Source organism: Hoplias malabaricus, chromosome 10 (assembly GCF_029633855.1).
Source record: "Hoplias malabaricus isolate fHopMal1 chromosome 10, fHopMal1.hap1, whole genome shotgun sequence".
Classification (NCBI taxonomy): Eukaryota; Metazoa; Chordata; class Actinopteri; order Characiformes; family Erythrinidae; genus Hoplias; species Hoplias malabaricus.
The window spans coordinates 5,699,471-5,712,480 of record NC_089809.1 but is presented as its reverse complement, the minus strand read 5'-3'; the positions used below and the strand labels follow the sequence as shown (position 1 = coordinate 5,712,480).

General features: G+C 38.8%; 1 protein-coding gene across 3 annotated transcripts in view; it reads right to left on the bottom strand.

Annotated features, from left to right (window-relative positions):
• The window catches only part of clstn3 (calsyntenin 3), a 32,126-nt gene that overhangs the window by 9,232 nt on the left and 9,884 nt on the right, over positions 1 to 13,010 (bottom strand). For all 3 annotated transcript variants that reach the window (XM_066683527.1, XM_066683528.1, XM_066683529.1), the window contains 8 exons: positions 11,479 to 11,628; positions 10,668 to 10,853; positions 8,154 to 8,441; positions 6,383 to 6,495; positions 5,658 to 5,817; positions 3,505 to 3,564; positions 2,004 to 2,152; positions 1,389 to 1,537 (listed from right to left, as the gene is read on the bottom strand). In XM_066683527.1, coding sequence (XP_066539624.1) covers positions 1,389 to 1,537; positions 2,004 to 2,152; positions 3,505 to 3,564; positions 5,658 to 5,817; positions 6,383 to 6,495; positions 8,154 to 8,441; positions 10,668 to 10,853; positions 11,479 to 11,628 — 1,255 coding nt within the window. The remainder of the gene's footprint in view (positions 1 to 1,388; positions 1,538 to 2,003; positions 2,153 to 3,504; positions 3,565 to 5,657; positions 5,818 to 6,382; positions 6,496 to 8,153; positions 8,442 to 10,667; positions 10,854 to 11,478; positions 11,629 to 13,010) is intronic.

Here is a 13,010-nt window from a genome sequence, read left to right as displayed (position 1 = left end):
GTGTGTGTGGGAGTGTGTGAGCAGCTGTTTCAGTTTATCTCTGCCTGATCGCTGATGTATCACCAGCTGGTCATCACAACCTTCTGCCCTTTAATCTGATTACACTGAAGACCAGCCTTTAAAAACACACTGCCGCCAACAGCCTCATGCCACAATCTCCTCACACTGCCTTAAAACATCACCGGCGCACTCACCCTCTGTACACCAGAGCAAAATTTACTACAAGATCGGTGACTAAAAAAACTACAAATCATTATTTCAATATTAAAGAGCCCATATCCAAAATGTACCTTGCTTTTTAGTGAAAATGGTACTTTTCACTAGTTTCTCTAACATTTATCTGAGATTTTAATCACAGGCTGTTTGATCAAAACCAATCTGTTTCCACACCTTAAAGAAGCTGAATTAATTATATTTGAGGTGTCTAGAAGATTAGCATATACAATGTATCATTAAATCAATTATTCGTCCCGTCCCAAGTAGTCACCGTATCGTGCGATCATTATTCATCGTGCTAATGGCTGTTTTTAAGCCATTTGGATCAGTTTTCATTCGTCCACTGTGGATGCTGTAAATTGATTTGCCATATCACTTTTCCCCTCATCTTTTCATCCTCTCATCATCTTTTAATTCAGAGTGAGCTCATTCGTTTCACATTTCTCCGCTGAGAAACAACTCTTTAATTGTCTCTTCATTTCAGGTTCAGCACATGAGCCCAATGAATAGCTCACACTATAATAATCAAGCATAAAGAATGATACAGAGCATGAAGTAATGTTTTTATTAGTAAAGCTTAGGCGGTTTAGCTTTTGACTTGATAAATTTCACCTCTATTTCAGGGTGAAACATTAATTAGAATTATTAGCTCTTTACAATCATTATAAATGTGAGGCCCTAATTAAAGGACCAATATCCAACAATGTTCTTGCATTTAATGCATTTTTATTCTCCATTTTTCCACATTTATGCTTCAATTACTGTATTGTTGTGGTTACTATACCATTAAGGCTGACATATGTGAATGACCGCTAGCCTAAATGGCCTTGTATTGTGATTTATTTCAAAAGCATTCTGAGCTGAAGCACTGTTTACAAGTCTTTTGCATAAATATATTGCATAATTATTGCTTCCCTAATACTCAATGTCACCTACATTAAAGCTGTTTAAACAATTTACAAGAAAAAAAAGTGTGCATAACTACATTTATGTAAAAATACACCGTATATTTATTACATTTACTAAAATACTACTACACGCATTAACTCAACAGTTCCACTAAAATTAGATGTTCAGAGAGAAAAAAGGGCATTATGTGTATATCATGTTCTATATGGATATGGACACTTTAAAGTAACGTAAAGTAACAAATTAAACTCTGGTGTGGGTACCTGAGGGAGGTACTGAGCTTCAAAGGCCGGACTCCAGGGGTGGCGAAGCGGAGAGAGTTTCTGTAGGTCACCTGCTGGACAGCTCGGTTAAAGCTCTCAATGTTGTCTCCCTCCAGAACCAGAACCGACTGGCTGGGGTTGACATGAACCTGAGAACACAGGAGGACCATTAGAACCAGAGTTCATCTAAAGTCAAATGATAAAGTTATTTGCTGTATTACAGTTTGAGTGTTAAAGTACATGCATTTTTATGAGGAATGTTTGCAACATTAAACGTGGAAAAAATATTTTATTAGGAAGCTTACTTGTTTAATGCTGAATCAACAGTTCTTTTAAGAAGCTTGTGTGACAGAATGTAAATGTTGCGCAATTTAAGGCAGAGCAGACAGTTTTATTAAGAAATCAATGAGTCATAAAGTAAATGTTGCTCCCTTTAATATGGAACAGAGAGTTCTGTGAAGAAGCTTAGGACTCAGAGGAATATGTTGTATGCTTTTATTCATTATCAGCTTGTTTTTATGTATATTTTTGTCTTGAATTTAGCTTTCTTTATTTGGCTCATTATTTAAATTTGTGTGCATCAGTTTTTCTAAGTGTTGCTCATTTGTTTTGTACCTTCATGCCAGAACCCAGAGTCTCAAGATCCCCAAAATCTAGGCCCTCTCTGCAGGCATATAAACACTCCACCACACTGTGGGGCTCCACAGTTCCTGGACGCACTGTTACCCCTGACAACAAGCCTCGGTAACCGTTTACAAACTTCCCTGAGGATGGTAACATGCAAAAAACAATAAACAATTACCATGAGACTGATACAATTAGACAAGTGCTTACCCTTATACAAGGGTTGTTATAAAATTTTTGTAATTTTATGTTTTTGTGTTGTGTTATTGTCTACATTCCTGTGTGAATTCACAAAATACTGTGTAAATTCAGTGCTCAATTAACTACTAAGATAATCCACAATACTTCACTGCAGTTAAATGTTGATAAGACTACATTACACCTACATAAACCTTTTATTACAACTGGCAAAATCCACAGCAACATCCAAAAAAGGCTTGTTCCAAAAAGAATTCTTGAACGCAACCGTGACGTCACTGGTGGACAACAGCTGAACAACACCGTTATGACTGACTGTTATGACAGTATCTAGCTAGCTAAATAGCCAACATTATTCATGACAATAGCCTAGCAATAAGCTAAACTCAAATGTAGAGGTACCGTTATTCTTGTAAATGTGATCGAAGTCGAACTCGAATTCATCCGACACTATAAACCTCCGTAATGCAGCTACGTAGCCGAGTATAATCTGAGCCACCGAGTTTAGCGAGTCAAGCTAACGTTAACTAACACCAACTAAAACAGGCGAAGTGAGTGTCCTTACCCTGTTTACCTCCATGTTACAGAGGCTCTTGAACACCTTTCGTTGGTGTCCTTACATGCCCATATTGTTGGAAAAGCACCAGTGAAATGAGCTACAGATAACGGAGTGAGCGGATGGTCCTTTCCAAAGTGTCCGTTTAAAGTTGACAAATTTAGTCCATTTTCTGGATATTTTGGGATCTTTGGGCCATTTGTTCACAGATGTCCCACTGTACATTGAATGATTGCAGCCAAAAACAACACACCTTTTCGTCATTGTGCATTAAATTAAGTGCAGCTTCTAGAGTTGTTGTCCACCATCTACGTCACAGGCAAGACGCCTATTAGAGTTTCCGAACACCGTTGGGGGGGGGGGGACTAACGGTCTTTTAAACCTTATTCCTTGAATTAGTAAGAAATAACATGTTTTCTGACTATCAATAAACACAAGTTAGGAACTCAAATTCCACTGTATTTATTTGTTTGACACTTTCATAGAGCTGGTGCTTAGACTTTAAAGACAATGAATGAATGAATGCAACTTTTGTAGATGTCAGTTGTTGTCAAAAAAGGTTTATGTAGGTGTCATGAACTCTAATGTGACTCGTGAATATGAGGTTTTTCCAAATAATGTAAAGGATCTAAGCTGATATTTGATATTTCTTAAGCATTTTCTGAAGAATACTAATCAAAACTTAATCACTGTGAAATTAATCCTCCGATCCATCATTCTCTGGAGGCCGAGACTCACCTGTGTCCTTGCCCTCAGGAATGCTGTTGTTTACGATGGTTTTCTGCTTCTCTTCTGGCTCTGGAATGAAATATTGACAAGATTATATGAGAGAATACTGTTTATCAATAACAAGTGTAATGAAAGGCTTGTCATGAAAGGATTATGTAGATGTCATAAATCACTATCAATTAAATTAATTATTAATGACATGTAAACATTAAATAGCAAGTATATACAGCTTTGGGAAAAAAATAAGAGACCATTACAAAATTATCCGTTTCACTAGTTTTACACTTGATGGGTATGTGTTTGACGGGTTTGAGCAGTTTTGTTTTATTCTATGAACTACTGGCAACATTTATTCCAAATTCCAAATAAAAGTATTGTATTTTAGAACATCTGTTTTTTTTAAAAAATACTAATGCTCCAAATAACAAAACAGAAACAGATACAGAAATTACAGACTACAAATAATGCAAAGAAAAACAAACTTATATTCATTTATAAACAACACAGTACTAATATTTCAACTTAGGATGAGTCCAGAAATCAATATTTGGTGGAATAACCCTGATTTTTGATCACAGCTCATCCACACTTTGATTGACCTGGCTGTGTGACATGGAGCATTGTCCTGTTGAAAAAGCCAATCATCAAAGTTGGGGAACATTGTCAGAGCAGAAGAAAGCAAGTTTTCTTCCAGCACAGTTTTGTAAGTGGCTTGATTTATGTGTCCATCACAAAGATAAATCTGCCTGATTCCAGCCTGAAGCACACCCAGATCATCACCAGTCTAACCATTACACGGCTAGGTGTTGACTAAGCTCTATAGTCCAATCCTTATGGGCTTTCGCAAACTTTAGTCTGGCTCTTCTTTGCTTCTCGTTGATAAAGGGCTTTTTTCCAGAAAAAAGTGGAAGTTTGGAAGTTTTTCCAAAACTTCAGCCCTGCCTCCAGAAGCCTGTTTCGAACCGTCCTTGCTGTGCATTCCCCCCAAACTGCCACGTGCCATTCTTTTTGTAGGTCACTGGACGTCATCTTATGATTGTTAAGTGACGTTTGAATGAGGTGGCGGTCATCACGGTCAGTAGAGAGTCATTTTTGACCTCTGCCATTCTGTAGCTTTGTTGTCCCATGTGTTTGCTGCTTGATCTTGTTCTTATGATCTTATTCTTACAAGATGGAAGCAAACTGACGCTCACTGTATCCCTCTGTCAGCTACAATTTAACCCTTCTTTTCCTCATTAAGAACCTTTCTTTTTAATGCTTTAGGCATTGTCTGTAGTTGTATTTTGACTACACTTATTTTTGGGTAGTCCTAGCACTGCTTTTCCCATCCAGCTACTTCTATAACAAGTGAAAAGTGATGACAGCAGCAGTGGTTTATATGCTGTTGCTCATTAGAATAGGATTTTGTTCTACTTTATTTCATAAAGTAGACTGAGATGTGTCTGTGAAGGCATTCAACAAACACTTGAATAGAAAGGCTGCTGTATATGTGAAGATGCTGATTTAAGAAGAAACTGGAGTGCTCTCTTATTTTTTTTTTCAGAGCTGTATTTTTTGCCAGACCTTTTGCATCTGATTGTATATTTGACTGAGTATATTTTTCCAGGTCTCTCATCCCTTAAAATCAATACCTAATTTTTCATACAGAAAATTTCAGATAATAAACAAACATTCTGTGAGCAGTGAAAAGAAAAGCAAGAGACTAAAAGCCTGGGCATCTCTCTCATGCAATTGTATACACACACACACACACACACACACACTAAGCTGTTTCACTATGTTACTGAATAATTGATGAGTCACAAGGTATAAATAGCAGACAGAAACAAACGTGTAGTCTGTAATTAAAGAAAAGTCCAGTCTCCTTAAGAATCTCTACAGCAGCTGGAATATTCCTCAGCAAAAAAATGGGATTATATTAAGTGAAATAATTTTAATGTGTTTGATATCTCTAATATTTCTCATTATGAGATAGTTAGTGAAAGTATGTTATTCCACTGGCAGACCAACAAGCAGAACTCTCCATAAAAGAAGTTGAATAGTCTTATAAAATATTTGATCGGCTGGCACCCTGTCTGGTAGGCACCAGACACACCACCCCAGTCTAAAACACCGAACTTGCAAACAACACAACTGTAAGGAGTGTGATTACATATACACACCCCAGCAGGCTCCAATGACCATCCGTTGCCGTGGGGCAGGGTTGGGGATGGCGCCATTATCGTGGATAAGTGCAGGGTCAAATGTCACTCCATCAACATATAGAGTAACAGAAGGGAACTGGACGCTGAGGGAGAGGTGATGCCATTCACTGTCACAAACCTGTGGAAGACAGATGGCAATGGTTACCAGGGACGCAGTTTCCTAATTGCCAGCTTCTTCATCGCTTTTTCTGTTCCAATTCAAAAGGTTATTTGTTGTGGCAGCTGCATAGTAGTCACGTGAGACTAACCCTAGAATTACATCTTCAAAATCATTGCAATGCTCCACTCACATGTAATAGGGAGAAAAGAGCCTCTGTTGTTGCTACTCTGAGCTCAGCACGGCAAAAACTGCACTATGTAACTTTTGGAGGATTGAAAATACTCAGTTTGACCTAGTGTTCCTTTAATGAAAACAACAGGAGAACTAAAAATGAATTATGGATAAAATAATTCAAATTTACATTTATAATACCATCATTACTATCATTCAAACTATTGAATTTTATATTTTAATTTGAATTTTTTCATTCCCCTGTTCTCATGCCATATACATTAGGAATATACCTCACTTAATTGTTGGCCGATTAACTACATTAAAAATGTCATTATTTAATTTCATTTAAAAAATCTATTAGTAATCTGTAATCTAATTCTGCTGCCTGGGACTTAAATAAAATATTTACCTGCTCCAGTTTCCAGAGGAATTTGACCGGCCGAGCAGCCGAGACATCCGGCCAGTAAAAGAGAGAGAGACGACAGCCGTGGACGGACAGAGAGTAGTGTGAATATGTGTCATCTGTCAATAACAACACACACAAAAGGACACGTACATCACAGTCACTCAGTGGTATCTGGCTTCAGACATAGACAGCAGCACTGCTGTGCCTGCTCCACTTACATTTTATATTTGACTTTGGTCCAGCGCATTAACAGCAATACTGCATTAAAATATGTACTCTACAGATGAGGTGTTCACTTATTTAAACTTGATCTATTTAAAATTAACAACACAGGAATGCACAAGTATGCACACGCTGTACAGTGTTTCTTAATTCTGTCCTTTATTCAGCAATGATGTAGATTAGGAAGGAGTTCAGAGAACGTGGGAGAAAACAACATTTGATAAATTCACTGTGTTTGGTGATTACTATTTGCTTATTTGTAAATGTATTAATGTATTTATTTATGTATCTCCTGTCCTGTGATTCAGCATAGTTCCGGTTGACTGTCTCTGAGGAAACACATTAATCTAATAAACATTTCCGCAGACCTCTTCTACAGCACCCACAACGGTCTGGACCTCACTCAAACTTTTAAAAACCTTGAACAGATGCCGGATTAATTAACTCTCTCTAAGGAAAATATAAATAATGAGGTTAATATTAATGTCTATGTTTGTTTGTTTGTTTGTTCTTTTTGTCTTGTTTTGTTTATTTCAGTTTGCTATCCTTTTAAAACACCCATTTTTAAAATATTCATAATGGATCCCAGTTTTATTTTTATTAATTTTAATTTAAAAAAAAGTCATCATTCACTCTTAGGAGTGGCACGGTGGCACAACAGGTAGTGTCGCTGTCACACAGCTCCATGCCCTGGGGTTGGGGGTTGTGAAGTCTTTGGTGTGTTCCATGTCCCCAAAAGGTTAATACTGAAAAGGACATTTCTCTAGCCATTATTCAATATTTTAGCAAATAATGAATTAGTAAGGGGCGGCACAGTGGTGCAGCAGGTAGGTGTCGCAGTCACACAGCTCCAGGGACCTGGAGGTTGTGGGTTCGATTCCCACTCCGGGTGACTGTCTGTGAGGAGTGTGGTGTGTTCTCCCTGTGTCTGCGTGGGTTTCCTCCGGGTGACTATCTGTGAGGAGTGGGGTGTGTTCTCCCTGTGTCTGCGTGGGTTTCCTCCGGGTGCTCCGGTTTCCTCCCACAGTCCAAGAACACACATTGACAGGTGGATTAGCGCCTTAAAATGTCTGTAGGTGTGAGTGAATGTGTGTGTGTGTGTTGCCCTGTGAAGGACTGGCGCCCCCTCCAGGGTGTATTCCCGCCTTGCGCCCAATGATTCCAGGTAGGCTCTGGACCCACCGCGACCCTGAACTGGATAAGCGCTTACAGATAATGAATGAATGAATGAACTAGTGAGGTTATATTTTCCGTAAATAAAAATAAGACGGATGGTAAATATTAACGGATGGTAATGACGCCTGAAATGTGAAAGTGTTTTCGTGTTACTGTCGCATAACACGGGGCACAGATACCAGTGTTTGTATGGTAATTACCCATTCACTTATAATTGTGATATTGTCGCATAAAATGTTGAAAATATGCGACTATGTCACAAAATGCAGTCTCCTATATATGTGACTATATCACAAGTAGGTGTGAGACCGGGTTGATTATTAATGGTCTTGCTCCAGGTTAAGTGTTTAAGAAGAAGGCCCAAATCATCACTGACCATTCTTGACTGTGCTGCAGATGATAGTCTCCTCCTCTTTGCGAGTTCCTCGTGCCTGATTGGCTGGTGGCTGGGTGTTGGCTCCTCCCCTTCGCATCCACAGCTGGAGCGTGAAGTGGTCACCAGACACAGCAGTTGCCACCGAGTCAGGCACCACAGCAACCTGGGTGGAGCCATTAAAGGAGAATACCAGTGACGAATCAGAAGAGGGCAGGGTTGGCAAGGCCACTGTCCAATTGGCTGCCGGAGAAGGAGGCGGGAGCAGGTCGACTTCACCCCTTGCAGCACCTGGCGGGAATACATATGCTTATATACATGATTTCTCACCGGAAATTTCATTGTATTATTATTCTCAAACTACAATACACAGCAAATTCATCATACATTTACTGGGAATGGCTATGATGTCCACCAAATTTGACTGCAAATCTAACCACTAAGACAGCATTATGTTGCATTCCATTTACCTCGTAAGTTGGATGTCAGAGCTGGGAATGACGCCACACCCGAGCTGGCCGCGTTCCAGTAAACGTTCAGAAAACCCTATGCCCTAGATTTTCATTGTTAGCTTTTACCCAGTTAGCACTCTTAGCAAAACCAACTGACAACCATGCATTATGCAATATTTTAGGAGGGCTAATAACAATGATACTAATTGGGATAACAATATGATACTAATGCTTTTTCACTAATATGAGGGTAGCCATCTTGGATTCTGAACTCGGGTTGTTGAGGTTCCCCCGACTTTCTGAGTAGGAAATCTGGCTTGTGGGGATGTCTCAGTTTAAATTTCCTACTTGGAATTCAAAAAGTCCAACATCCAAGTTCAAATAGAATGTGGCATAAGTGTAAATGTTCCTTTAACTGTGAAATATAATGGTAAAGGAAGCACTGAACATATGTCAATATATCATTGATGTCCAAAGAAAAATGTGTATATCCAAACTACTAACTCATAATTCATCATGAAATTCTCACACGATGTGAAGGACAGCTGCTGTGTTGAAATGATGTAGTAAACTAAACATCGACAAATATGGGGATGCATGTTTTTCTTTGGAAAAAGACTATATATTCAACCTATGCAAAAGCAGGTGGACAACCAACAAAAGAAACTGAGATTAGTTTTGGACAGATCGAGCATAAGAACAAGTGTATAGCCTTGCGATTTTCATAGAGTAACATTAGCAATATGCTAGCAATACAAGGCTGTGTTAAAAGATGCGTGAAATTCCTGTTTTGCTAAAGCTGCCCCAGTCAACTGTAAGTGTTACTACTGTGAAGAAATACTATCACTGTTATTTAAATCAAAAGAAACAGTGTTACATTATTAATTTTGGTTGAAGCATCCCTTGACAATACTTGACAGCTCTGTGTACCCTAGTTTAGAACTCCAGATGTCAAATAATAAATCAAGAAATTTTTCTGAGCGGTTCAGAATGGCTTTCCGTGCTATAATCTCATTAAACTGAAAACAAGGAGGGGAAACATGCCGAAGAAGCAGCTAATCCTCATCTTTACGCACCATTTTGTGTCAGAAGAAGACGCTATTAACTCTCGCACATCAGGGCGTGCAGCTGGGAGACAGAATCCCTTTAATCCGCTCGTAAAGCGCTAAAGCACACGCCAGCCTCTTGTGCACTAATCTCATAGCACTTTCTTTTCCTCTAAACCCCAGACAGATCTGGGGAAACAGGGAATTACGGATCTACCAGCCCGGGGCCATGGGAGGCAATATTGGGTCCCCTCGGGTTTGTGTTATATTTTGTAGCTGACCTTTTAAAGTACTGTTATCTCATTAAAACAGTCCATGTCTTTGTCTTAAGTGTCATAATTCAATTTACATGCCCTATGCTCAGCCAATCACACCTTTGATCTCTAGTGATGCCTCAGATATCCAAGGGCAGAAATCCAATAGCAAGCATAGATGTCCTCCCTCAGGCTGGGTAGGATGGTCTTCCCTCTCCCCCAGTCAATCAGTACAATGTTGCCAAAATAGGCGTAACATAACCTTACATAACACAACATAACTGAGTGGTTAAAGTTCTCCTCCAAGTGTGTAGAGCTCTGGGTCTACTACACAGTAAATTCACCAGTGTTAAATCAACACGGTTAGTGTAATAATTTAACACTCTCAGTGTTAAGTTAACACTAATAGTGTTGATTTAACTCTGGTGAATTTACTGAATACCTACTAACAACAAACTTTCCAAAATTTCTCCAGTAATTATTCTTACTGACAACTAGTGGTTTGGATGTATTAAAGAATCTGTATAAGACCTACTTTTATCATGGCCACTCCCATGTGAGGGAGTCAGTTTGACCAGTTTGGTTCATAAACTGAAACTGTGAATCTATTCAATACTCATGTGAGCTGCAGTTTATAGAAAGAAAGTTAGAAAGATATAAAAATAATAATAGATCCATTGCATAAATATTGTTTGCTACTCTTTGTTGGTAAAAATGACATAATGCTTCTTTAATCTCCAGTCATGCCCTCCAATCCCAACTCACCACAGAGTCTCCTGACAGAGCGATCGGAATAGCTGTCTCTGTCACAGCCCTTCCCAATGTGTCCTGTCTGCAGCTCTACGGTTGCTTGGATGTTCCACACAGTCTCCTCACAAGTCTCCAGGTGAAGGTTCGGGAAGAGGGGGATGCTGCCGGAGCCAGGAGTATATTCAACTCTCTTTGACCAGCCTGAGAACACAGTCACAAACAAACTTATATATACACACTTGTGCTTTATAATACACTAATATATAATTTAAGGTATAAACATTCTCTAACAATGCTATTAGAAAATATTTTAGATCTGATTCCACTGTTGTTTTAGTCAAAACCATTAGAAAAAAAATATGACAGTAAATTTGGATTAAACCACTTTCAGCAGTGACGTTGAACACTGGTATTTCTGCAGGTGAACATCAATGTAGGAATGACTGTATTTGAAGAAAAATGTAACTGCAAAATCGATTAAGGTGGAATGAAAAATAATTTACTGAAGAAACTGCTGTACTTTTTAAGGTGGAATGCAGTATTTGTAAAAGGTGCAAGAATTAAAACTGCTGCACAATTTAAGGTGGAAAGCGCAGCACTATTATGCGTATTGTTTGTTCCAGTTTTCAGTCAGATTGTGCACTGGATTTCAGTATATTCAGTTTTCATTTCTTAATGACTTTCACTAAGATTTATATCGTCACTTTATGAACAAATATGTTAAGCTTCACTACAGACCGTTCTGTGCAAAGTCAGAGTTGATTAATGGGGATTATAAAGTGAATATAGTCTAAAAACCAAAGCATTAGCATTAGCATTAGCGTACCGATCCAGCTAAGCTTGCAGGAGGGTTTGACAGTGACCACGACTTGAGCATCTGCCTGAGCTCGATTCTTCCCACAGTCAAAAGCAGTCACCCAGAAAGTGTGGACACGCTGTTTCTTAGAGTCCAGAGGCTCAGTGTTCTTAATGTTCCCTGAGAGAGAAAGAGAGAGAGAGTCAGAGACAGATAAGAAGACACACTCAGATGAAGTTAAGAGAAAATGACAGAGTGAGTGCAAGAATAAAGTTAAAGGTAGACATGGAATGTTTTAATACACTTAAAGTATCTCCAGGGACACTGAACACATGACAGAGAGACAGTTAAAAATATCTGGCTAATTTTCTTATTATTAGCATCATCGTCTGGGTTTATTAGCATTGTCATTTTATAATGGCTTTGAAAAACCTGGTATACACAACAACTCAGAATTTAACGTAATTTTATTAGACAGACAGACAGACAGACAGACAGACAGACAGACAGACAGACAGACAGACAGACAGACAGATAGATAGATAGATAGATAGATAGATAGATAGATAGATAGATAGAATTTTAAATGACAATTATATGTTACAAAAAACGCTTTAAAAATTATTTGTGTGCCTAATACTAATAGTAGTGTTTGGGGTAGTAATAACAGTAATAGGAATAGTAGTATTAGTAGTAGAGATAGTAATAATAGTAGTAGTAATAACCAACAGCTGCATTGAATATTGGATTAAACAATGAAAGGGCATTGGAGAGAAAAGGCAAGAAAATAGAGAGGACAGAAAAGTGAGATAGTGATGACAGTGAGGAAAAGACACAATAGAAGCACATTCACACTGTGGTGCCTGGTTCAGTCTGACCCAAATTACCATCCAAACCCTTCACACCCATTCAGAGAAATCTGCAAGGTCATCACTGAAGAGAACATCTCTCTCCCTCTCTCTCGCTCCCATTTCTTTACCTCTCTCTCTCCATCCTCCTTCTAAATCTCTTCCCTTCTCTCTCTGCATCTCTTTCTTTCACTCTCTACCCTTTCCTCCTTTCACTGTCTTTCTCTCTCGCACTCTCTGTCTGTCTCACAAACATACACACGCTCACTTCATCCTTTGTCTTTTTCTGTCATTCTTTCATTTCACATTTTGCTCCACATTCATCTGCTCTCCATTTCCATCCTCCTTGTTTCTCTCTCTCTCTATAAATGTTTATCTGTCTATCTCTCATGCCTTGCTTCCTGTTCCTCAGTTCTTGTCATGTTACAAAATGTCGGCCATTGATCTTCTGTGTTAGTCAATGAGAGAGCGATAGAGAGAGATTCTCATCTGCTACTTAACCCATACCAGATTAATTGATTTCAGATCAGTTACCATCCTCAAATACCCTCACTATCACTGAGCACACACATCTACTTCCTTACTGGAAATGAAAAGTAGAAAATGAGATAACGGTTCAGCCAAAAATCCCCATGATCACAGCCAGTAGTCAGTTAGAGTGGTCTAAAAAACCCTGCATTGTGCCGTGCAGCAGCAGAACTGCATTCACAGTGA